The sequence below is a fragment of the Mesoplodon mirus genome, assembly GCF_964341445.2.
Source record: "Mesoplodon mirus genome assembly, chromosome: 12".
NCBI classification, from domain to species: Eukaryota; Metazoa; Chordata; class Mammalia; order Artiodactyla; family Ziphiidae; genus Mesoplodon; species Mesoplodon mirus.
Genome location: NC_138988.1, coordinates 106,061,543 through 106,084,642, shown reverse-complemented (window position 1 = coordinate 106,084,642; position 23,100 = coordinate 106,061,543). Strand labels below are relative to the sequence as shown.

Here is a 23,100-nt window from a genome sequence, read left to right as displayed (position 1 = left end):
TCTGGAAATGAAAAACAACTTTAATAAAATGTCAATAGACAGCAAATTTCAGCAAGATTAGACATAACAGAAGCAGCAGTGGATGAGAAGAGAGAGCTGAAGAAATATTCCTAATCATTACAGAGTATTTAAAGATGAGGGAAAAAACATGAAAGAAGAAGGTAAGAGACATGGAGAATATAAGGTCTGATATGATCCAACAGGAATTCTTGAAGGGAGAAAAGAGTGAACAGGGGAGAATTTTTGACAAGGTAATGGCTGAGAATTTTCCAGGACTGCTTAAAAGCATCAATCAGAGTCAAGGGAAAAAGGCAAAAAAAAAAAAAAAAAAAAAGTCATACCATGAGACACATCATAGTTGAACTACAGAATGCTAGAGGTGAAGAAAATATCTAAAAAGTAGCCAAAGAGACTGTACTACATCTTTCTCAGTAATGGACAGATTAAAGACCACACAAACAAACAAAAGGAACAAATATGAACAATTCACACACTTTGGGTCTAACAGACACAAATGGAACCTGGTATTCAAAACTGAAGGACAATCTTTTCAAGCAAGGTAGAATATTTAAGAAAACTCACCATGTATCATCTGCAAAGCAAGTTTCAACGAAGTTAAAAACATGATATTCTGACATCAGAACACTTAAGTCATAAATCTCTAACAAAGAAAAAACTAACTCCCAATATGGAAACTAACGGCTCCCTCAATTTGGAAATTTAAAATCACACCTCTACACACTGGTGTGTCAAAGGAAAACACACGATTAAAATTGGAAAATACAAACTGAACAATCAGAACACCATGTGTTAGCATGCGGCACACCACTAGAGAGAGGGGAATTCATAGTCTTAAATGTTCATATGAAAAAGGAGAAAGGTTTGGAATCAGTGAGCTGTGTAAACAAAACAATTAAGCTCAGCACCCAAGTTACTGCCTCAGAAAACAAGGATGTGAAGAGAGATCAGTGAAGACAGAGGCTGGTTCTTGAAAAGATTCTGGCAAAGCTGATCGGAAAAAAGACTAAAATATTAAGCATGCAACATTAAGTATAAAGGGGGGTCATAACTGTAGATGCAGTTGAGATTGCAAGAATATGGAACTATTATAAAACAATTTTATGCCAATACATTTGAAAATTTAGGCGAAATGGACAAAGTCCAAGAAGAACACAGATGACCCAAATCAACAAGAGGAAACAGAAAGCCTGAATGGTTCTTTAACCATTAAAGAAAATGAACCAGTCATTAAAAACTGTCTCACAAAGAAAATACAGCCCCAGAAAGTTTTACCAGAATTCTTCTAAGTATTCAGATAACAAATACTGTAATTCCAACTCTATATAAACTCTCAGAAGAAGAAAAAAGGAGACACTCTAATTTATTTTACAAATTAGCATAACCTACATGCAGCAACATGGATAAACCTCAAAAACAGTACTGAGTAGAAAGAGGAGTCATAGAAAATGCATGCCTATGATCCCACTGATGCTATTTAAAACTCAGAAACAGGTAATAGTAAACAACGTGTTCATCAGGAACCACAAAATGCAGAAGTGACTCTCTACAGGGGAGGGAGGTGATGCAAATGTGCACCGAGGGTCCTGATCACGACACTGCATTTCTTCAGCTGCAATTTCTTCTAATTCACATCTACACAAGAGCTATTCCTCTGTAGGGATAAAACATTTCATATAGAAATATTTGAAAAGAATTTGGTTGAGAAAAGAAGCAAACCAACATTAAACTAGTCACAATGCGAGGTGTCAAATGCGATTCCAGCATCTGAAGGAAGCATCACAAGAAGAGCAGAGGCCCTCACCAGTGCGTGCTTTGGGAGAACAGGGCAGGGCCATGCCACAGGAGGCTCTCTGTGGGACGAGACACCTGTATCTGAGACAGGAGTTGAAGGATGATGCAGAGCGAAGGGACTTAGGGCACAGAGCGTCAGGGAGCGAGGCTCCTGCGAAAGCACAGTGGTTGGCTGATGAAGGGCCGGGCCTGAGCAGGAAAAGCCAACCAGAGGGGTGGAGACGGGTTCAGAGGGCGGCTCATCAGCCGTCACGGGAGATGGAGGCCAGAACACCCCCAGTGCCCAGCTGGCCGCCTGAGACAGGACGCACAGAAAGGGGGTGGCATGAAGGAGGAGGGCCATTTTGGTTTGGACACAATGACCTGATATCCCAGGGGAACTTCCAGCAAAGAGGTCTCGTAGGAAACAGATCTGAAGCCTAGGAATGGCCTGCAGGTTAAAGATCACCGGCACCACTGACAAAGGGACGGAGGGAGCAGATGAGATGAGACTGAGGAGGGCCCCGGGGCACCAGCATGAGGACAGAAATGGAAAGAGGGGTGGCGTGAAAGACAACTCCAGTGGTTGAATTTTATCTGCCAGGGTTCAAGGTTTTGACTTCGGACCCCACATCCTGCCCAAGTGGTGAACCAATGGTTTTACTCACTTATGCCCTGCACGTCCCCAACTTTCCAAACAGACTTTTGAGCTTCTCTCTCATCTCTGAAACAACATCTATGTGAAAAAACAGCAGCACTACGTATAACGGCCAAGACTTGAAAGCACCCAAATGCCCACTGACAGATGAATAGAGAAAGAAGATGTGGTCTCTGTATACAATGGAATACTACTCAGCCATAAAAAGAATGAAATTCTGCCACTTGCAGCAACACAGATGGACCTGGAGGGCATTATGCTTAGTGAAATAAGTCAGACAAATACCAGATGATATCACTTATATGTGGAATCTAAAAAAAGACAACAAACTAGTGACTGAAACAAAAAAGAAACAGACTCACAGATATAGAGAACAAACTAGTGGTCACCAGTGGTGGGGGGGAGGTACAAACTACTGGGTGTAAGATAGTCTCAAGTATATACTGTACAACACGGGGAATAGAGCCAATATTTTGTAATAACTGTAAATGGAGTTTGACTTTTAAAAGCTGTATTAAAAAACAAAGTTTTAACTAGAATAAATAAATAAAAACAGCAGCAAAAAAAAGAACTATATACAATTAAGCTAAAAATAATCAAATATGTAAAATATGGTACCCATGGTTCAAGTGACTCAAAAACCTTTAAAACTGATTGCTGTAAAGGACCTTCCCTGGACATATTTAAAAAAAAAAAAAGAAAAAACCCTGTCCTTTCTTCACCCCCATGTTGGAATACCTGAAAGAGATTTAGGGGCTTCAAATAAAAGCTCAATCAAGCATCTCATGCCAGACTTTAATGGCCATTATGACTACATTCCTGAGTCGGTCAAAAATCTGAAATTATCCAAACTCTAAATTAGATAATTCCTTTTAAAAGACTGGCACAGGTTAAAATATATGTAAAAAAAAAAATTCCTTGGAATTACGTAATTACAGCTACCGCAATAAAATTACAAGCTAAGGTTTATTAACCATATAGCTCTGGTTTTCCTTTCTCAAAGGTCTCAAAGAAATAAGGATTTGTGGTTAACCTGGTGTGCACACTTAGAACGCAAAATTCTGTAAACAGTCAATGAGCATATGAAAAAGTGTTAACCTACCAAGCGGAGAAAGGCATGCAGATGAAAATACCATGAAAGAGTATGTTTACCTATCAAATTAGAAACTATAATCAGTGATGATGGCCAAATGTGGTGAGACCGGCTTCTGGAAAGCAATCTGGCAAACTCCACCAGGAGTCTTTGGAGTTGTAATTCCACTTCTAAAAATCCACTGTGAGGAAGTAAGAAATGTGACCAAAGACTATCTTCCCCTCTCAGTAACAACAACGAACATCACCAGCAGGAAAAAAGTTAAAATAATAAAAATTAGAAAATGGTACATCTGCATTAACAAATATTATAAGGCCATAAAACTCATCTTTACAAAAATAGTTAATAAAAATGGAAAAGTGCTCACAACAGAAGAGCCAATAGCAAAAGATACATTCAAGGTAAACAGAATTCGGGAAAATGTTTCCTATTTTTTTATAACATATATACACACAGGTATATGGTATATATAAGACACTAATTATTTATTATATATACTAAAATAACACAGTGTTCATCTTTGGTGCATTATAGATGATTTAAAAAAATTTTTTTAGATTTTCAGTATTTCTCTTTTTAAAAAATGATAATTAGGTCTTACTTTTATAATAAGGAGAAAAAAATGCATGAGTGGAAAAACATTTCCAGGACTTGAGGAGAACTCAAAGGCGCTGGCACTGCACGTGGAAATGCACACAGCACTCAGAGTTGGCACTTGCTGTACAGGTTCCAAACAGCACATCCACTGAAGGCCTACAATGGGGCCTATTTTAAAGGCTGTAACTTGTAGGGAAAGAGGAGTTTGATACTCTGATCTGATAAATTTAATGTTTATTATTTAATGTTGTTTCATCAAGTCCGAAATGATATACATCAACCGGCTTCATGTCCTAGTCCTTTGGTGTGCTTTCATGGAAACAATTTTGTTCTTTATCTTAATATATGTATGGTGCTGGGCCAGAAAGCATTCTGGATTTAGCATGAGACAACTTAATTTTGAGTCCTGCTTTGCTCTGCTGCTTACAGGTCAAGGCATTAACCTCTCCGAGCATTTTTCTACATGAAAAAAATGGACTTAATAATACTTTGCTTGATTACTTCACAGAGCTATTTTCATCAAATAAAACTGTGTATATAAAATCATTCTAGCTTTAAAGGATGAGTGATGATTAAATTTTAATAAACGCCTAACAAGCGTGATTATGCACGTACTGTTCCTATGTAAAAATTAATTCTACTCTTGAAGATGGAGACCGAGACAAAGGGGACTGAAAAGGCTGGCCATTTCTGTGCCGCTCCTGGTGGAGCTCCTGGCGGAGTAAGAAAGCAGAAGGAACTATGCCTGGAGGACCCTTGGCAAAGTCCCCACCTGCAGCCTGAAGGAGACCTGAGAGAGGTGGGGCCCGTCTGGTAGAAGCACACCAGGCAGAAGCCCTCGGTGAGCACTTCCCTCCGAGAGCAGAGCAGAGCCAGAGAACGGATAACCAATGTTCATGGGACCCACGTGCCCTGGGATTGTTCTAGGATCTGGGCCTCCCGAGCTATCTGTCGTTTGAGAAAGGAACCGTGAAAACCAGTGGCAGTTGGCAACTTTTATACCTTAATTCAAGAAATATATTTTACTTGATTGCCATACGAAATTAATGAATTCACTCATAAAAAACAGAATCGGCACAAACACTATAAATCTAGTTTACTGTCTATTCCTTTAATATTCCTTTAATACTCAACTGAATGATTTCAAAATATTCAATTCCAAATTCTGAGTGCCAAAAATAGCCCACCCCCAGATCCTTCATATCACCTTGTCTCAGAACCATCTGGACAAAGACTGGGAAGGACATCAAAGCCTATCTGCATGTCAATTTCATTCTTCTTCTTAATGATACAAACTGAACCTAACAGATAATTCCCACTCATAACTTTGTAAAAACCTAAAAATCTCCCTGCTTGTTATATGCAGTTCCTAATCACTTCATATATTTTTAAAATGATAAAAGATTTCTTCAATAATGTGTCATTATTGTTACTGCATAAAAATAAAATGCCCACTTTCTACAAATACTCACTTTCTACTGCAAGACAGCACCTTGCAGTTCTCAACACAAAAATTTCTGGAAATAAACTCGACATTTGGCCCTAAAGTCTTAAGTCACAACATTTCTCATCAGGATGATTAATCTTTACGAAAAGGCAAGAAAACAAGACACAGCCACCCACTCTGACATTTTCAATCTTTGAAAAAAAAATCCCAATCTAGTTCATGAACTGGAACCATCATCTGTAAAAAGTATGCAATCCATCAAGAGCACTTTTTGATTGTAAGATTAACAAGATCACTATCTTTCTTATTCTTTGCACTGAGAAGACTGTACTGACATTAGAAAAGTGGTTCTAGCTTAGTTTTACTTAGAAATCTGATAAACTTTTGTCCAGGAACCAAGCAACCCTTAATAATAACATGATTGCTTCATTTTTTCCTTTTCGGCTTACCTGAAAAATATAATCAACAAAGTGTAACACTAAAAAAAACTACTCCATTGATTTATACAGGACTCATTTTTGTCCACCTTTCTACAGGCAGGACTGGAGAGTGGAGGGTATGTATTTTTCAGGTAAGACAAGGCAACCTAGAGCTGTGCCCGCGTGCACGCGTGTGTGTGCACGCACGCGTGTGTGCATGTGCTCTAGCAGGCGAGCAGAAGCACTGCTGTGGCCCCCTGGAGCGGGAGGGAGGAAGAAGAGGTGGCTCTGCAAGCTCAGGGTTTGCTGTCGGCTCGAAGTAAAGGCTTTAACCTAAAAGGAGCCAAGTCAGAGATGACTCCTAAAGATCTGGGTTTGAAGCTTTTCTTTCCTTTTCCTCCCTCAGTTTTGAAAAGCTCTAACCTTGAGAGGGCTTTGCTCTAGAGAAAGAGGAGAGCATTACCTCAGTGACTCAGGTGAGCTGTGAGAAGGAGGGACCGGGCACGGGGAGGAGCGGGGGTGGGGGGCTGAGGAAACAGCTGGGAACGAAGCGGATGACGCCACCGCTTGTCCATTTAACACGATCCATTTACCTGTGTTATTTTTTCTATTCCCTGGAAGTTGTGCTTTTCAAAATGTTCTGCGATATTTCGGAAGGTGTGACGTTCTAGGTAGCAGCAATTACTCAGGACTATCAAAAGTCTCTGTTCCTAAAACCAAAACAAATTTTTAGAAAAATATTTATAGTAACAAATTGAAAGTCTAACAGGTAACATGTATCACTTGTTAAATTTAATTATAATCTCTTGGTGTTTAATATCAATATTCAATGCTTTGTTTTTCTTGGTTCCTTCTTTCCAGTAACAGGGAGAAACACAATACAATTCTATAATTCCACTAACTGCTCGCTATGACATAACATACTGAAGAGCCAAATAATGTCTGACTCAAATTCCTTTTGAAATTTAACAGCTGTATGGAAAAACAGATTGATGCAACACAGAAAACTAGTAAAACAGGATCAGCTGCTGTTCTTAGGAAAGGGATTCCACTTTATTGGTTATTCCACTTCATATGTTTTGCACCCAAAAAAAGCTATAAAAATGGATATTTAAAAATAACTACCAAAAGATGTAGAAACTCTCAGAAAATAATTTCTGTATTTCTTACAACTTGGAAGAGAATTGTAATGTCATCCATAGATGGACTCCTTCAAAAACCAGGCCTTCACAGAATTTCTTATGTAGAAGAGTCTCCCTCTTATGGGGACTCTCCCCTGGTCAGCCATGCAGGGCGCCATTCTACACTCCCCAGGCTTCCCGCTGTTTAAGGTGACTTCTTATCAAAATTACCAGACCCCCCAGGCTGATGAATCAATCATCCTCTCAGAGTTCAGAAGAACTGGCTTTCTAAATACAGTTCTAGGAATGGCACTGTCACTGTTCTCGGGGCTGTTTGAGCACTGTCCCTGCCCCCTCAGGTGTGAGGGCTTCTCTGGAACAACTGTGACTAATTTAGGGCCTTGGTTTAGATCCCTGACTAAAAACTAAGGCAGAACTCCTTTCTAGGAGAAGCTCTCACCCATACTTTGATCGCTGCTGTGTACTAATCAGGGTAACTTAGGTTAATGTCAGGAAGGCAGATGGGAATAACCAGGCCCTGGCAGGTGCACAGACCACAGGGCTAGGCTCACTGAGCCTGGATCACCTAAGAATTCCATTCAGCTCCCTCAAAATGTGTAAAACTTTCCATGTCTTTATTTAAAATTTACTGTTTAGTTCTGGCAGAGCGTGGCCGATTTGCTGCCTTTTGTGGTCATCAACAAATATAATTAAAAGGCCCAGGAATTATTACAGTGCTTTCAAAGCAATGAAAGGTTGTCAGTGGCCTGAATGACTCTATGGACAGGAAGTGGCGGCTAAAACAAGCCTAAAACAAATGCGCTGGGCGTCTACTCCTCGTCCACGTTCTGTGTTCAAACCGCGTGAGGTGGGCACCAGGAGGTGACACGTGAGGCTGGGGGAGGCCAGACCCCTGCCCACACCTAACTATCACTGTTATGTGGCCCTTGTAAAGCATGTGACATAAAGTCACTGTGACACTTCATCAGCCGCTCTGAGCAGTGGCATCCCAAATATCTCAACTGGTCTCTCAGCCCCACGATCAATCCTTAATTACCCTCCAGGCACCGCCGCCCAGCAGCCCACCCCAGCCTGCCACACCTTCTCTGCCCTCTTCATTAATTAACTCTGGTTGATTTTTACCCTTATAATCTGAATGGTTCTTCCCCCAGAATGGAAAAACTATTTGAGTGATTTGAAGTCTTACTCTTAGTAAGTGTATTTTTCCCTCAAATATAACCAATCACAGGAAACAAAAGTGGGAAGAAAACCTGACAAATAATCGAATTCTTAAAATTGAATGACTCATCAAAAGCTGACAAACAACTCAGATGAATACATACATTTGAAAATAACAACCCAACCTATCCACGGCAGCACCTGCAGACTGAGGACTCCACGGCCTCATGTACTGTTCTGGCTACTCCACAGCATCTCTGTGATGCGGCCATCAGGCCACCCTCCGTGGCATGCCCGAGGTTCTTCTGTCAGTAAGCAGCAGACCAGCAAGCGAACCAGAAACCTAGCCCTCTTTCTTCCCACAGGTGCCTTTCTGCTGGATAACAGAGCAAGACCCTAAAAAGATCTCAATTACCTGGACCAAATATAACATGGTATCGTCCAAATCTAACACGGTATCATCCAATGGGGAAAAACACAGGAACTCAATTTGGTACCAACTTTGGAACAATTTCAGGAGAGTGAAATGGGACAGAGAATGTCCAGTGACCAGCAGAAGCAAGTGCGAAGCATGCAGGGCTCTGGGTGACAGAGGAGAGGAGGCGAAGGCGTGGTTCTGGGGGAGTCCTGGGCTCAGAGGAGAACCACTGCCCAGCAAGCCGTGTTAGCTCAAGGGAACGTGTGAGCACACAGCAGTTGCTCCAAACACTGGGAAGATAGTCATGTAGAAATTAGGCTTGTCCCAAAAGATCCAGAAGAAGCGTGGTTGGCCAGACAGGCAGCAAGGCCTTTCTCCACTGAGAAGGATCCTTCCTCGCATGTCCTTCTCTCCCATTCACAGCGGAAGAACGGTTTGAACTCACCACGTCGCCCTCCTCAGCTGCCCCTCATCCCTGACCCAACGCAGGCAGCTGCCCCTCGGCCATCCACACGCCCTCCCACGAGGCCTGGCTTCTGTCTGACCCGGCCTGAGGCTCTGTCAGTCTGCGATACCGTTAAATATTCCTTTGCTTAAACGCACTCTCCCACCTGTCCCTGGATTTCCTTCTCTGATTCTTCCTTCTCAGGGAACTTCCAGGCTCTCTGTCTCAGGCCTTCCCTTAAATACTGGCACCCTCAATATTATTTTTATATATTTGGCCCTCCTCTCCTCCCACTGTTTTCCCTAGTATTCTCATCCACTCCCAGGCCTTACACTGCTGACTCACAAATGTGTACCTAGATCTCTCTCCTGGGGTCCAATCACCCACTAGACATCCATCCCACCTGAACGTCTCTCATTCAACACATCTGGTCCCAAACTGAATTTTTAATCTTTCTTTTAATCTTTCCTGAATTCTCTTCATGAACAGTACTGTTATCTACCTAGTCACCCAAACAATTAAACCTACAATAGCTTTTTTAAAAAAATTACTTTGATTAAACTCTATTTTTCCTAATATAACAAATCCTTATTTAGGAATTCATACTTAAAATAACTGTAGAAATTATATATGGCAGGAAATTTAGTTCACATGTTTTCTTTCTTGAGAGGTACATACACATACACACACACATCATTCAAGCTAATGACAAACCAGAGAGGGCTGTTTTTTTTGTTTGTTTGTTTGTTTTTTAGGATAGCTGGAGTTTGAATTTCAACAGCTAAATTTACATACAGGATAAAGTGTATGTGTGAATCATCACTAAACACATGCATATGTTTAAAATATATGTGTGTTTAAAGAAAAGGGGATTTGGTTTCAGTTTTGCTATGGAATTTTGTGTTCAAATAAAATGCTATTAGGGAACTTAACAACAACAACAAAAAAAAGAGAGAGAAAAGCAGAGCTTCTCTGTTTAAAGAGGGAAAATGGGGGAGAAACGGTGCCTGTCCTTTGCCTCCTCTCCAGCTTTCAAGCACCAGGGTACCACACTCAGGATCTCCACACAATGCAGAGAGGAGACGGAGCTACTTAAGCTGCAACTTCAGCTAAAAGATTTTTAAGTGTGGATTATTTACAAAATTATATTTTTACTAAAACTTTCACAAAATAAAACACAGCTCCAAAGTAAGAGTAGCATGCTACAGCAGTAATGTGGTAACAAAGTATTAATAATTTAGACTGAGTTATGAAACAGTCATAATGACATGTTTTATAAAAAATGACGTTTTACTTTCTATTTATCATCTTAATTATTTATGATCTTACTTACAGAAGTCAAACTAAAGTCTTCATGGATACTTCCAAACAAATCAGGAGAAGAAACGTCAACGGAGAGACTGAATAGAGAAGCAAGTAAGAGAACAAGTTAAAGCATTAAAATTAAAAATGGTAACATAATGTTATATGTCAATTATATACCTCAATAAAAAATGCAATGAAACCTATGTAAATTTGACTTTAAAACCTCTTGGTCAAAATCATATAACTTTCTGTTTTTTAATATTTAACACCTAACAGCTCAAAGTAGACACTGGACTATCTATTAACATGGGCCACATAAAATGTGCTTTTGGGGTCTTCCCAATAATTTAATTTCTAGGTATAGACTCTCATAACTGAAATGTTTTTGCCCATCAGAATCTAGAGGGGACTTTTTCAAGCTCAAGTAAATGACTTGAGGTGAGGTGAGTTAGGAAATTAGTTAATTTCCTAACAAGTGACCAGACACAGAAAGCTGCAGGGGAGGAAACACCAAAGACCCACTGATTAATTTACAGATACAGCAGAATCGCAAGTAACACCTTAGCAGGATTCCTTTTCTTTAAATCTAACCAACTTATTTTAGAATTCATATGGAAGACTAAATAGATAAAAATATAAAGTAAGTTTAAAATAAAGAAGCAATAAAAGGATAACAATCTGAAAAACATTAAAAAAAAAACTACTGATAATTAAAACAACAAACACTGATAGGAAACATTTGTGAATGAATAGAACAGAAAATAAAGTTCAGAAATACCTTCACTACATATTAGAATTCAATGATGTAAGGAACAGAAATTGTAACAAAACAAGAAGACAAGACTTATTTAATCCAAAACACCAGGAAACTGATTAACAATACAAATCCCTGGTAAATTAATGCGCTAATAAACATATAAAATCAAAGAAAAACTAGAACAACTAAATATTTACTAGGTCTCAGAGAGATAAGTGTCTTATATACTGAGAGGCAAAAACCATGGAAACATGGAAACAGACAAACATGGAAAAAATTCCAGTTGTCAGTTATAGATTTAAGAGGCATTTATTTCAGTATCATCTGTGTCAGAGAGCATAAACCTTAGGTACACAGAAATTACACGTGCCAAACAGTCAGAAAAGCTAGGTTTAAAAGAAATCCCAGAGAGCAGCATTATAAAAGAATTATCACGTGGATCTGGAAATGCCAGGAATCGAGATGTGTCCTCTGGAGCTCAACTAACCAAGAATGGCCCAGACAGTGTCCCTTTAACAGGAGTGCCGGGGCAACCCCCTGCACCAGCACCACAGCAGCTACCAACGAGGAGTCACGCAGTCTAACTCCCTATTTTACTGTTAGTAAGCCCCGTTCCTCTGGGTAATCAGTAAGCTAGTCGTGGGCTCAGTTCGTTCACAGTGCCTCTAGTAAAGGTGAGACAAGTTCAGAAGATGAAGACACTGTGGAAAGAATACAGGCCAAATATATAAAAATATAATTCATATGACTACTTGCTCTCTCTTACTGGAAGTCCCAGGGGATAAGACCAAACACAGAACAAGAGCCTGTATTTTCAATCCTGGTAAACGCATCGGTGAGGCTACTCTCAGCTCTACTTACTGTGCAGTATCTACATCGGCATCAGGCTTGGTGCTCAACTGTTCCAGACAGTATATAAAAACCTAAGTCAAAAATAAGACATTTCAGTGGTATGAACGCTTAGATACTAATCTATTTGGACATTAAAGATAATTTTACATAAATAACCAGAAATACAGCGTATCTCCATTAAGTGGTATGTATGCATATATACCTTCTGTAAGTGACAGACTGTATGTCCCATATATAGAGTATATATTCACATACACATAAAAGTATGTAAGCGCTGGGAACACACATCCCAATGTATAATGCTAAGTGATAAAAAAATTTAAAGCACCTATGTCTGATCCCATTGTTAAGTTCTTGAATGTATTTTATTTCCTTCCTCTCACTCATTCACTCATGCGTTCAACTGGGTTTATGTGCCCACAAGGCACTGGTCCCAAAGAACTTGGTGCTCTAGGTACAATGTAAACAACTGTCATGTCATTTAATACGTGCTCTAGCAGATATATATACACAAAGTACTGTGAGAACACAAAAAAGGGGAGCATAATAAAAATGAGTTATTGGGGTACTGCTAAGCAAGTTGGAACTAATCTTACCTTGAACTTATTTACCATAAACTATTATGTTCTCAGACAAGAAGAAAAAAAGAATGCATATTTAATATTTGCTATACACCGATTATGAGTAGGAAGGAAGACTAATAATTCACATTATTTCAGGCTTCAGGGCATCAGTGCTTTTACAAAGTACCTGCATGATATTGATGCTTAGTTGGCAAACCTCTTCCTGGGTTTTCGGTTGTTGAAAGACCTGTAAGGAAGAATTAGAATCGTTGTACTTGGCTAAGAAAACTTTTTGTTTATGAAGTTCGATATAAGAAGTTAACACGTGGGAAAGTGTGTCCAGTGTGGGTCACCTGACTCTGAAAGGGGACAGGAATGGAGAGCTGACCTCGGGCTGAGTGACTGTGGCCTGAGTGACAGGGCAGCAGCTCTGGCATCGCAATGACCCAAACCTGCAAGGGGAGCCCCCGGCTGCCCGGCCCCCACCGCAGACGGCTGCTCTCAGACACTCACGCTGGCTTCTCCGGGCTTGCACTCCAGGACTTCTCGCAGCGACTGCAGGGAGTGCACCACGCAGCGCTCAAAGTGGCATGGCTGCAGAAGACAAAAGCAACAGGACCTTGGCATGCAGAACCCGAGCAGAAGCAAACTCGGCCCTGATGCCCAGATTTCCAGACGTGCGGAAGGGGATGGAGACACACACAGCCTCCCCACCACCCGGACCTAGACCTGGCATGTTCTGCACTTGATATTTAAAGACCGTGAATCCTGACAGTTGGAAGCACATCTAATTCAACTAGAATAGAAGTTGGGTAGAATGAGAATTTTTCTTCAAAATTCTACTCTCCTGAGAGGCAGGTGCCGGGATGAAGTGCAGGCGCAACATACTCTGGGACGAGCTCCATCTCCCGGGCCTTCCTCATCTCCCAGGGGACGTTAGTACGATGACCCAGAGGAAGGCCGACACCTTTCATTCCAAACCATCTCTACAGTCACCTTCTATGCCCATCAAGTCAGAAATGAAACCTGAAAATACGTCCAACAAATGGGCTTCAGGATGAGACTGAATGAGCCCTAACTACGCCTCCTCGTGCCAGGCCCACTCCAGGGGACGGTGACACGTGTTCTCGTTATGTGTACATTCTGGGATGGAGTGGACAAAACTGTCACTTTTACCAAAAAAAAGTACAGAAATAAAATAAGTGGACTGCAAAGTAGGGTAAGTGCCATGAAGAGAACGAGCAGGCACTCAGAGGAAAACTGATGGAGGGGTTCTGCCCTAAGCAGGAGAAGCCCCTGAGCCAGTGACAACATCCAAGCTGAGACCAAGGGCAAGAGGGGCCGCCCCCGGACAGAGACAGGAGGGGCCTGGAGGCGCCGAGTCACCACGACGGGCCAGAGCCTGGTAGAGCCTGCGCGGGGCAGGGCAAGGCTCAGTTCAGCTGAACCAGCTCTGGGAAAAATCTGCTTCAATTACTAAAAGAACTCAGGGAAAAATCGAACAGAAAAAAAGACACACCTGTATACAAACCAAAGAAAGACAAGTTTACTATCCCACAAAAAGAATCCAGGCTTAAGGAAAACTAACAGCACCTCAACTTAATGTCATTTTAATACTGCACTTTGGAGCCACCAGAGGGCACCATAAAGAACATGCAAAAGCCTAAGCGCAGAGAAAGAAGGTTGGGGGCGGGGGCCGGGATGGATGTGACAGAAAATACCGCCTACAGAAAGTAAAGTCCTGGTAGACACTGGCCTTACGAACCCACCTACCTGCCCTAGAAGGTAGGCAAATCTAAGATGTTACAATAATAACACTGGGATTTCAACCCCAAATCCAATGGCAGGCAGTTCAGTGTTCCTGTTCCTGTGCCGTTTCCTAACTGGCTTGCCTTAGAATGTGAACAGAGAGCCCGGAGGGCACTCACTGCCAGTGGGCATGGGAGCACATGAGTCTACACAGCTGTGATTTCTTTTTTCTGAAAAGAAAGAAGAGGCACTATCTCTGCATTTTGTCAGTGAATCACCCAAGCTGGCTGATTATAAGTTATCACGTATCATTCCAGTTATTCTGAAAGGAGAAAATTCTCAGAATTATCCAAACTGAAAAAAGGCAGAAAACATTTTCAACACGAGTAGAAAACAGGATGCTCTCCAATGAGCTGTTTCAGACACTCAGCTGAAAGCACAGTCATGGGGGCAAAGCATGTAAAGTAGTGTATGTAATAGCCTTTGAGACAACTGACTCTCTGTTCAAAACCTGAGAATTTCAGATGTTAGGTAAACACTCAAAGCTGGACCCTGGACATTGCTCTAAGCCTGGATGTACCTTCCCCCTCACGGGAAGTCTGTGCCCACAGCTGACAGCAGGCTCACCTCCCAGAGGTCTATGGGATTATTAGCACATTTCTTCAACAACGTCCAATAAGACACACTGGTTGGCACCAAATCACCCGTAAGTGGCTTTAGATCTCTGGCTTGTGTGTCACCAAACACTAGACTAGCTATTCTATGGTTACAGTTTCTTACCATGTTATCAACTTTAAATTTATTAGAAACAAGTCTCTACAGTAACCACTTCAAAGGACTTTCATGGGGGCTTATCTACTACAAACAAACAACCAACCTTAGACGTGGCTGTTATCTCACGTGCGCACATTGGGGACCCCGATGTGCAGCCATCACACGCGCACACTAGACTGAGTGTATAAAAAACACTAACCTGAAGCCAATACCTATTTTATGACTAAGTTGTTCATATTTTGTCAGTTTTTTTTTTTTTAATGAACATAAATCCTTGAAAACAGATGCTCTGTTTTCTCAAACTGAACACACATCTTTTTCTTTGCACAAGATGATCTGAAGCTGGTACTAAGAACCCAGGGTCAGGACTGTGCTGTCTGCTGTGCCTGGCTTGTTTCATTTGGGGCAGTAATTCAGTGGTGCTGGTCCAGCGATGTCTCTGGCCTGCCATCCAGGCCTGCTGTGATAATTAGGGATGACAGGGGCATAAGGTAGAGCTTTAATAATAGTAAGGCTTTATGTACATTTAAGGTATTTTTATCATAGTGGTCCCAGTATTACAAGTATTAGTTTAATAAGTTAAAATCCTCTGTATGTGTATAAAGCTTTGTAGGTTACGGCTTTTTTCTACAGCATCTCATTTAATCGTAACCAACACCACTGTGAACAAGCATTCTGCTTCTTTAACTAGAGGCAGAGAGGTTAAGTGGCTTCTGAAGATGGCACGGCTACTGAGACAGAACTGAGGACGTAACCAGACCAGACACTGAAGCAGCACAGGGCCTTCCCTCCACACCAGTGCCGCCCAACACAAGTGCAGTGTGAGCCACAAACACACGTCATGTACGTAATCTTAGATTTTCCAGGAACCACAATAAGAAAAGTAAAAGAAAAACCTAAATTTTAGTTTGTAACGTGTAATATATCAAACATTATTTCAACATGTGGTCAATACAGAAAGTGGAGGTACTCTCTCTTTCTGTACTTGCTTCTTTCTTTGCAGCCTGAGGCTGTGGCTGCTGTGCTGGATGGTACCGTCGGCTCCACACCTCCTTCCTTGAAATATTGGGTGGGCCAAAAAGTGCCTTTGATTTTTAAGTAAAAATAAAAGACACATGTTTCATTTTCACCAAGAACTTTACTGAACAACGTATTCACCTTTTTGTTCCACTACCTTCTGCCATTTTCAGGCAACTTCATAATTCCATCTTCCCAAAACTTTTTATCTTTTTGAGCAAAGAACTGTTCCAGGTGCCTTTCACAGTCTTCCAGGGAATTGAAATTTTTTCCATTAAGAGAATTATGTAAAGACCGATACATGAAAATCTGAAGGTGCAATGTCTGGTGAATACGGCAGATGAATCAGAACTTCCCAGCCGAGCTGTTAACAGTTTTTGCCTGGTCATCAAAGAAACATGCGGTCTTGTGTTATCCTGATAGAAGATTATGCGTTTTCTGTTGACTAATTCTGGATGCTTTTCATGGAGTGCTGCTTCCAGTTGGTCTAACCGGGAGCAGTGCTTGTTGGAATTAATCACTTTGTTTTCCAGAAGGAGCTCATAATAGAGGACTCCCTTCCAATCCCACCACACACACATCACCTTCTTTGGATGAAGACCGGCCTTTGGTGTGGTAGGTGGTGCTTCATTTCACTTGCCCCATAATTTCTTCCGTTCCACATTATTGTACAGTATCCACTTTTCATCGCCCGTCACAATCTGTTTTAAAAACTGAACGTTTTCATTACGTTTAAGTAGAGACTTGCATGCGGAAATACGGTCAAGAAGGTTTTTTTCGCTTAACTTATGTGGAACCCAAACATCAAAGCAATCCACATAACCAAGCTGGTGCAAATGATTTTCCAACACCTGATTTGGATATTTTGAGTATGTCGGCTAGCTCCTGAGTGGTATAACATTGATTGTTCTCAATTAATGTCTCGATTTGATCACTCTCAACTTCAACTGGTCTACCCAACTGTGGAGCATTGTCCAGCGAGAAATCTCCAGCACGAAACTTCGCAAACCACTTTAGGCATGTTCGATCAGTCACAGCACCTTCTCCATACACTGCACAAATCTTTTTTTGCATTTTGGTTGTGTTTTTATCTTTCTTGAAATAATAAAGCATAATGTGCCGAAAATGTTGCTTTTCTTCTTCCATCTTCAATATTAAAATGGCTACACAAAAATTCACCAATTTTGATAAGTCTTTTTTTAAAATGCATGCTGATATGACAGGTGTCACAGACAATCTAACAAAATTGTTTCAAATGAAGTTAAACACAGCTAAGTGCTACTAGAGCCATCTTACGGAAAAAACTGAACGAACCTTCTGGCCAACCCAGTATTTAGTTATAGGATAGTTTGTACTTAAACATAAGTATTTCTGAAAAATAAACCAAATAAATCAAAACAAATTTTTATTAAAATTAAATCCTTTAAAATATAATTACAGGGACCTCCCTGGTGGTGCAGTGGTTAAGAATCCGCCTGCCAATGCAGAGGACATGGGTTCGAGCCCTGGTCCAGGAAGATCCCACATGCCGCAGAGCAACTAGGCCCGTCTGCCACAACTACTAAGCCCACGCTCTAGAGCCTGCGAGCCACGACTACTGAGCCCGTGTGCCGCAACTACTGAAGCCCGCGCCCCTAGAGCCCATGCTCTGCAGCAAGAGAAGCCATTGCAATGAGAAGCATTCACACCGCAACGAAGAGCAGCCCCTGCTTGCCACAACTAGAGAAAGCCTATGCGCAGCACTGAAGACCCAACCCAGCCAAAAATAATAAGATTTAAAAATATATATATATAATTATAAGACTTATTAAAAATAAACTTCCCTAATTTCATGCATGATTTAATTTACAAAAATTTGGAAGTAAGCGCTGCTGTTCCAAACACACACTTGTATAGCTTTGTATTAACTTAAGAAAGAACCTTGAACTTTGGAGGAAAAGAAGAACTTCAACTTGTCAAAAATTCCCCAACTGAGATTGGGATTGACATATATACACTAATATGTATAAAATGGATAACTAATAAGAACCTGCTGTATAAAAAAATAAAAATTTTTTTTTAAAATTAAAAAAAAATTCCCCAACTGTCAGAGGAAGGCTGTGGACAAGCACACAAATTCAAGGACATGAAGAAATGTTACAGGGGATGGTTGCTCCTCAACAACCTGAGCCCCACTACTTTGTAAATGTGGGCAAGTCAAACCGTTTTATTCTACTGTACCTGTCTACTAAGGTAAGGCAGAAACTGTTGGGGCCAGGATTGTGCTCTGCTAAAAAACCACATTTTTTCCGGCCTCCGTTGAAGACAGGGGTAGGCGCGTGGATAAATTATGGCCAATTAGATGTAAGCAGAGTTGTCAGTTGTGGCTCCTGGGAAAATGCTGGACTTCCCTGCTGACAGGAATAAGGCTGTGGTGGCTGGAACTGCAGTGGCCATCCCGTGTCATGAGGCCATCCTGAGAGAGGAGGCACACTAAGGGTCACAAAGCAGGAGTCGGAGGAGCCCTGGACACTGCCCGTACTATATGACAAAGCTGCCACACCAGTCCCAGCCGCTTTAGTTGGGGAGAAAAAGGAAATGCCCCCTTGTTTAAGCCACTGAATGTTTTAACCTTGTCTGACACCCACATACAGGTTGCTGTGGGATCCATGGGACAGACTCGAAAACACGAGAACTCACGAACTCTAACACTAACACTATTTTCAAGGGGATTCTGAAAATCTCAAAGCCCCGTCTGAAGAGATGATTATTCCAGAGAGAAAAGACCATGGTTTTAACTGCCCACCTGACCCCTGCATGCGTCTGGAGAAGTTCGCTGTTGCCTGTTTTGCCTTAGGGCCCAGCAACAGCACTGGTTTCCTATCCTGCTTTTCGTAAAAATTCAAATTGCTGGGTAACTTAGAATCACATTAAAAAATGTAACACAACAAAAAATAGTTAAGAGTCACAGGATGAAGAAAGATCACTCTAAAGGGGGATCCACTATCTTTACTCATTTTTAAATACCTGTGGTTAGTGTTAAGCAAAAATGACTCTGAGAAGGAAAACTTTGAGAAGTTTGCTTTTCCATTTCCAGAAACGTTTTAGAGTTGCAATAGAGAGCATACGCTCATTATCAAAATAAATCAATTATTTTGAATATAACAGACACTAATGATTAATCACCAAAAAGAATTTAAACTTACTAGGGACGTCAGGCCTTCACTGTCGACAACCCAGTCTTCCTTTTCAGCCAATCTCTTTACTTCTACAGGGAACACAAGTACACGAGCACGTCTTATTATAATTATCTCACTGAACTTCAGAGAGATAAAAATGCATAAAGGTTATGGTTTTTAATTGTTTTATATAAGTTTGTAAAAAATCAGTGAAAGTAGGGAGAGAATATAATTCTGGTAGACTCAAGGATTTAAATGTGTATCACTGGATTTTTCTAATACAACATTAATGTAAATAAAATTGTCTACTGTGTAGCCCAATCTGGAGAATGCTGGGCTAGGTTCAGTGACAGCTTCAGACAACAACTTAGTAGTTATTCAGCACTCCTGATCATATTAAACAGGTACAATGTAAGACACACGGCATTTTCCCCTAAGATTTCTGATGACCGAAGTGGACTCTCTCTCAGTCCTGTATGCTCCCGACGATGACAACGTGATTCCCACGGAGGGAAGAACACGACCGGTGCACACCTGAGGGCTCAGCCCCGACCTGGGCCAGGGGCCGGTTCTGTGCAGACACGGCCTTCCTACAACAAAGTCCTTGGGACAGACACTAACGGCTTGCACCTTTCCCAACAATGTTCTTGATTGTTTTTGAAAATGTTTAATAACCCAAAAGGCTGCTTTGTAAAGATAACCTTTATTGTTTATGACTATATGCAGAAATCCTGAAAACTCTATAAAAGTATAAAGAAAATGAACACCTATAACTTCTGCGGCAAAGAGAAACTGTTAACAGTCTTTCTTCTGATTTTATGCTGATATTTCTAAATTAAAAATTTTAAATATACATATATATTTTCAAAATTGGGATCATACTTTTATACACATTTTATATTCTACTTTTTCCACTTAACATTTTCCATAAGGGTGTTCTTATATCCTTAAATATTTTTCAAGTATACCCATCTTAACTTATATATGGTCTGGCATCTCAAAGTAAATAGATTTGAAAAGTTTCAAAAAAGGAAAAAAATTGTATTGAGCAGCTAAAGACAGTCTGAAATACTCAGATTTCTATAAGAGCATCTTTCATATTTTTAAGGATTTGGAAGCTGGAAAGAGGTGGCATGTGCAAATAACTGTTGTCTAGCCAATGTCATCAGTTTTGCTCAACATACCTTCCGCCGTGTGCTGCAGTGTGACCACCACACAACGCACTCGAAGATCCAAGATGAGGTCCTGGATCGTCTGTAACAGGTCATTAGGAATCTCAAGGGCAGTCAAGGATTCATAAGTAAGCCTGTAGAACAAACACAGCAAAACAAATGTCAGCAGAGCAGGATCTGGAAGCAATTCCTGACATCATTTTGGCCATCCCACAACGATTCACAACGCTGTGCTTATAAGCTACAGCGTTATGTTGAAAACATGGGGGAAGTAAGCCCATTCACAGGGATAACATCACAGTGACACTGAACTAAACAATGAAAAAGGTGACATTCTCATCAGACAAAAGCACCAGCAAGGTTTAAGAGCTTAGTTATCAGATGACACACGGGAAACAGTGGACACAAAAGGAGAGAGTAAAATTCTGTGTTGAGTGTATTAAAGATCATATCCCACACTGAGTGTGTGGCTTTTCCCCCTTTTCCGGAGAATGCGCCCACATTTACCTCAGAGTCTGGATGGCGTGAGCGAGCCCCTGCCCAGAGAGCTCGGCCTTCACTTCCCAGCCTCTGCACTGCCGCCCTCCGCCCTCCGTGACGCTGAGCGGGAGCAGGGCCCCGCGGAGCAGCTTCACCAGACAGTGCATTACTTCCTGGATCATTTTCTAGACAATAATGAACAAGCAAAACTGCATTAAAAGGCATCAACTTGATTAAATCAACTGGAAGAGTCGGCCTGCACAAGACAAATGTCTTCAATGTACATCAAGGTCTCTAGTCACTTTGGTTGAGAAAACCCTACCCCAAGAAAAAGTCTACATACCTGTCCTTAACTCACCTTAAAATCATTTTGTCTTTGCCTTACATTCTTTGATCTTTCAATGTGGCCTGACTTCTCAGCAGTCTTAAAAATTAAAAAAAATAAATTAGTTGTCTTTAGAAATAATTTATAAAAAGAAATGCTTTAGCAGTTGTATATAAAGAAAGCATGAAATATAGTTATAACTTGATTAAAAGGAATGTATACGAAGTAATCTAAGTTTCTGATTAAAGGATGACTAATTAGAAAACCCTTCTTATTCCAACAAGAAGCTATTCATCTTCCTAAAACCTTTAAGTACAATTCTCATAAATAAAGCTAAGTATTAAACGGAAACTTTCTGTAGGTGAATTTCACATGCTGTTTTCATCCACGGTTTTCTACAGTTAAGCCCACAGGCATTCAGTCCGCGATGCCGCTCCAGCACCACTTCCCGGGCGGTGGGTGCAGAAACGAGAGGAGCAGAAGCTCTGGACAAGTGTCCGGACGCCTTTGGACACCCCGCTCCACGCCTCCCGATAGTTTTCGTGAATTTGAGCATTAACGCTGGCATTTTATTTTTTAAAAATTACACATCACTGCTCTTCTTCCAGGGGCTTTACAGTCTAATTTAGGAGGGAATGTATTCTAGAATTGATTGTTATCTGTTTACTGATAGCCATGTTTTCCTCTGATTTCTCTTTCTCCTTAATGTGTAGAAGACCACTTTACACTGATTAAATGAGAAATCTGTTCCACTGAGGATTTCAGTTAACTTTTTATTACCAAATTTTCTAACAACTAAATATTATTATACAGAATGTCCTAGGCAGGGCAAACTTAGGGAACTTTCCAAAGGAAGAAGTAATCACAAAATGATACAACGTAAAAGAAAATTCAGATACTTCACCAACATTCTGCAAAAGTTACCCTTTAAAGGTAAAATACTGGTGTATTTGGTTAGAGAACTTTCTAGTTAGGAACAACTGCATTATAAATAATTATGATATTGACGCCAAGGTAATTTAAAAATACTTCAAGGTATGCTATTTTTATTTAAGGTATAAGCTAGAGAAACAATGTAGAGAGTCGGTCTACAGGATCAACACCATTGACGGGAAGAAGTAAGACAAGGAAAAGGATCGCTGACGTCTTCAACAAAGGATCAGACACCCTGACGGAAGAGGCCAGCACACACAGACACACACACCTCTTCCGGAGCTAATTTACACCTATCGTGCAGCTTTTATCATTTTTTTCTTTGTAGAGATGCGCTTTTAAAAGAATTTAAGTTTAGTTTTTAAAAAAACAAAACCCCAAATTCACAATAATAATTCAATAAGCAAATTTCTAAGTTCATTGGCCAACAACCATCAAAATTCTTTGTACACCAGGATTTACAGAAATTGGTGCTTTTTAGGACAAATGAGAAGTAACTGAAGCATTTTCGAGCTGCAGTGAGGCGTGACCAGAGGGGCTCATGTCGGAGTTTGACCAGCTACAAAGACGAGAGACACAGGGCGAGGTGTGGGGAAAGGGGTGGAGTCCCCTGCCCTCTGCAGGTGGGACACTCTCCCCAACCTCCACGTGTCCTTTGGGGGTTTTATGGAGGCTTCATTAAGTAGACACGATTGATTAGATCACTGGCCACTCGTCACTGAACTCAGCCTCCAGTCCTTCTCCCAGAGGTCTGGGGGTGGGACTGAAAGCTCCTACCCTCTAAACACAGGGTTGGTCCTCCAGACAACTAGCCCCCATCCTCAGGTGGGAGACACTCATTATCACA

General features: G+C 40.9%; 1 protein-coding gene across 6 annotated transcripts in view; it reads right to left on the bottom strand.

Moving 5' to 3' along the window:
• Positions 1–23,100, bottom strand: part of EXOC2 (exocyst complex component 2) — a 154,480-nt gene that overhangs the window by 39,409 nt on the left and 91,971 nt on the right. For all 6 annotated transcript variants that reach the window (XM_082639777.1, XM_082639780.1, XM_082639778.1 and 3 more), the window contains exons 14-22: positions 21,354–21,419; positions 21,023–21,180; positions 20,528–20,649; positions 19,371–19,432; positions 13,159–13,239; positions 12,833–12,892; positions 12,092–12,153; positions 10,502–10,568; positions 6,599–6,715 (exon numbers count right to left, since the gene is read on the bottom strand). In XM_082639777.1, coding sequence (XP_082495903.1) covers positions 6,599–6,715; positions 10,502–10,568; positions 12,092–12,153; positions 12,833–12,892; positions 13,159–13,239; positions 19,371–19,432; positions 20,528–20,649; positions 21,023–21,180; positions 21,354–21,419 — 795 coding nt within the window. The remainder of the gene's footprint in view (positions 1–6,598; positions 6,716–10,501; positions 10,569–12,091; positions 12,154–12,832; positions 12,893–13,158; positions 13,240–19,370; positions 19,433–20,527; positions 20,650–21,022; positions 21,181–21,353; positions 21,420–23,100) is intronic.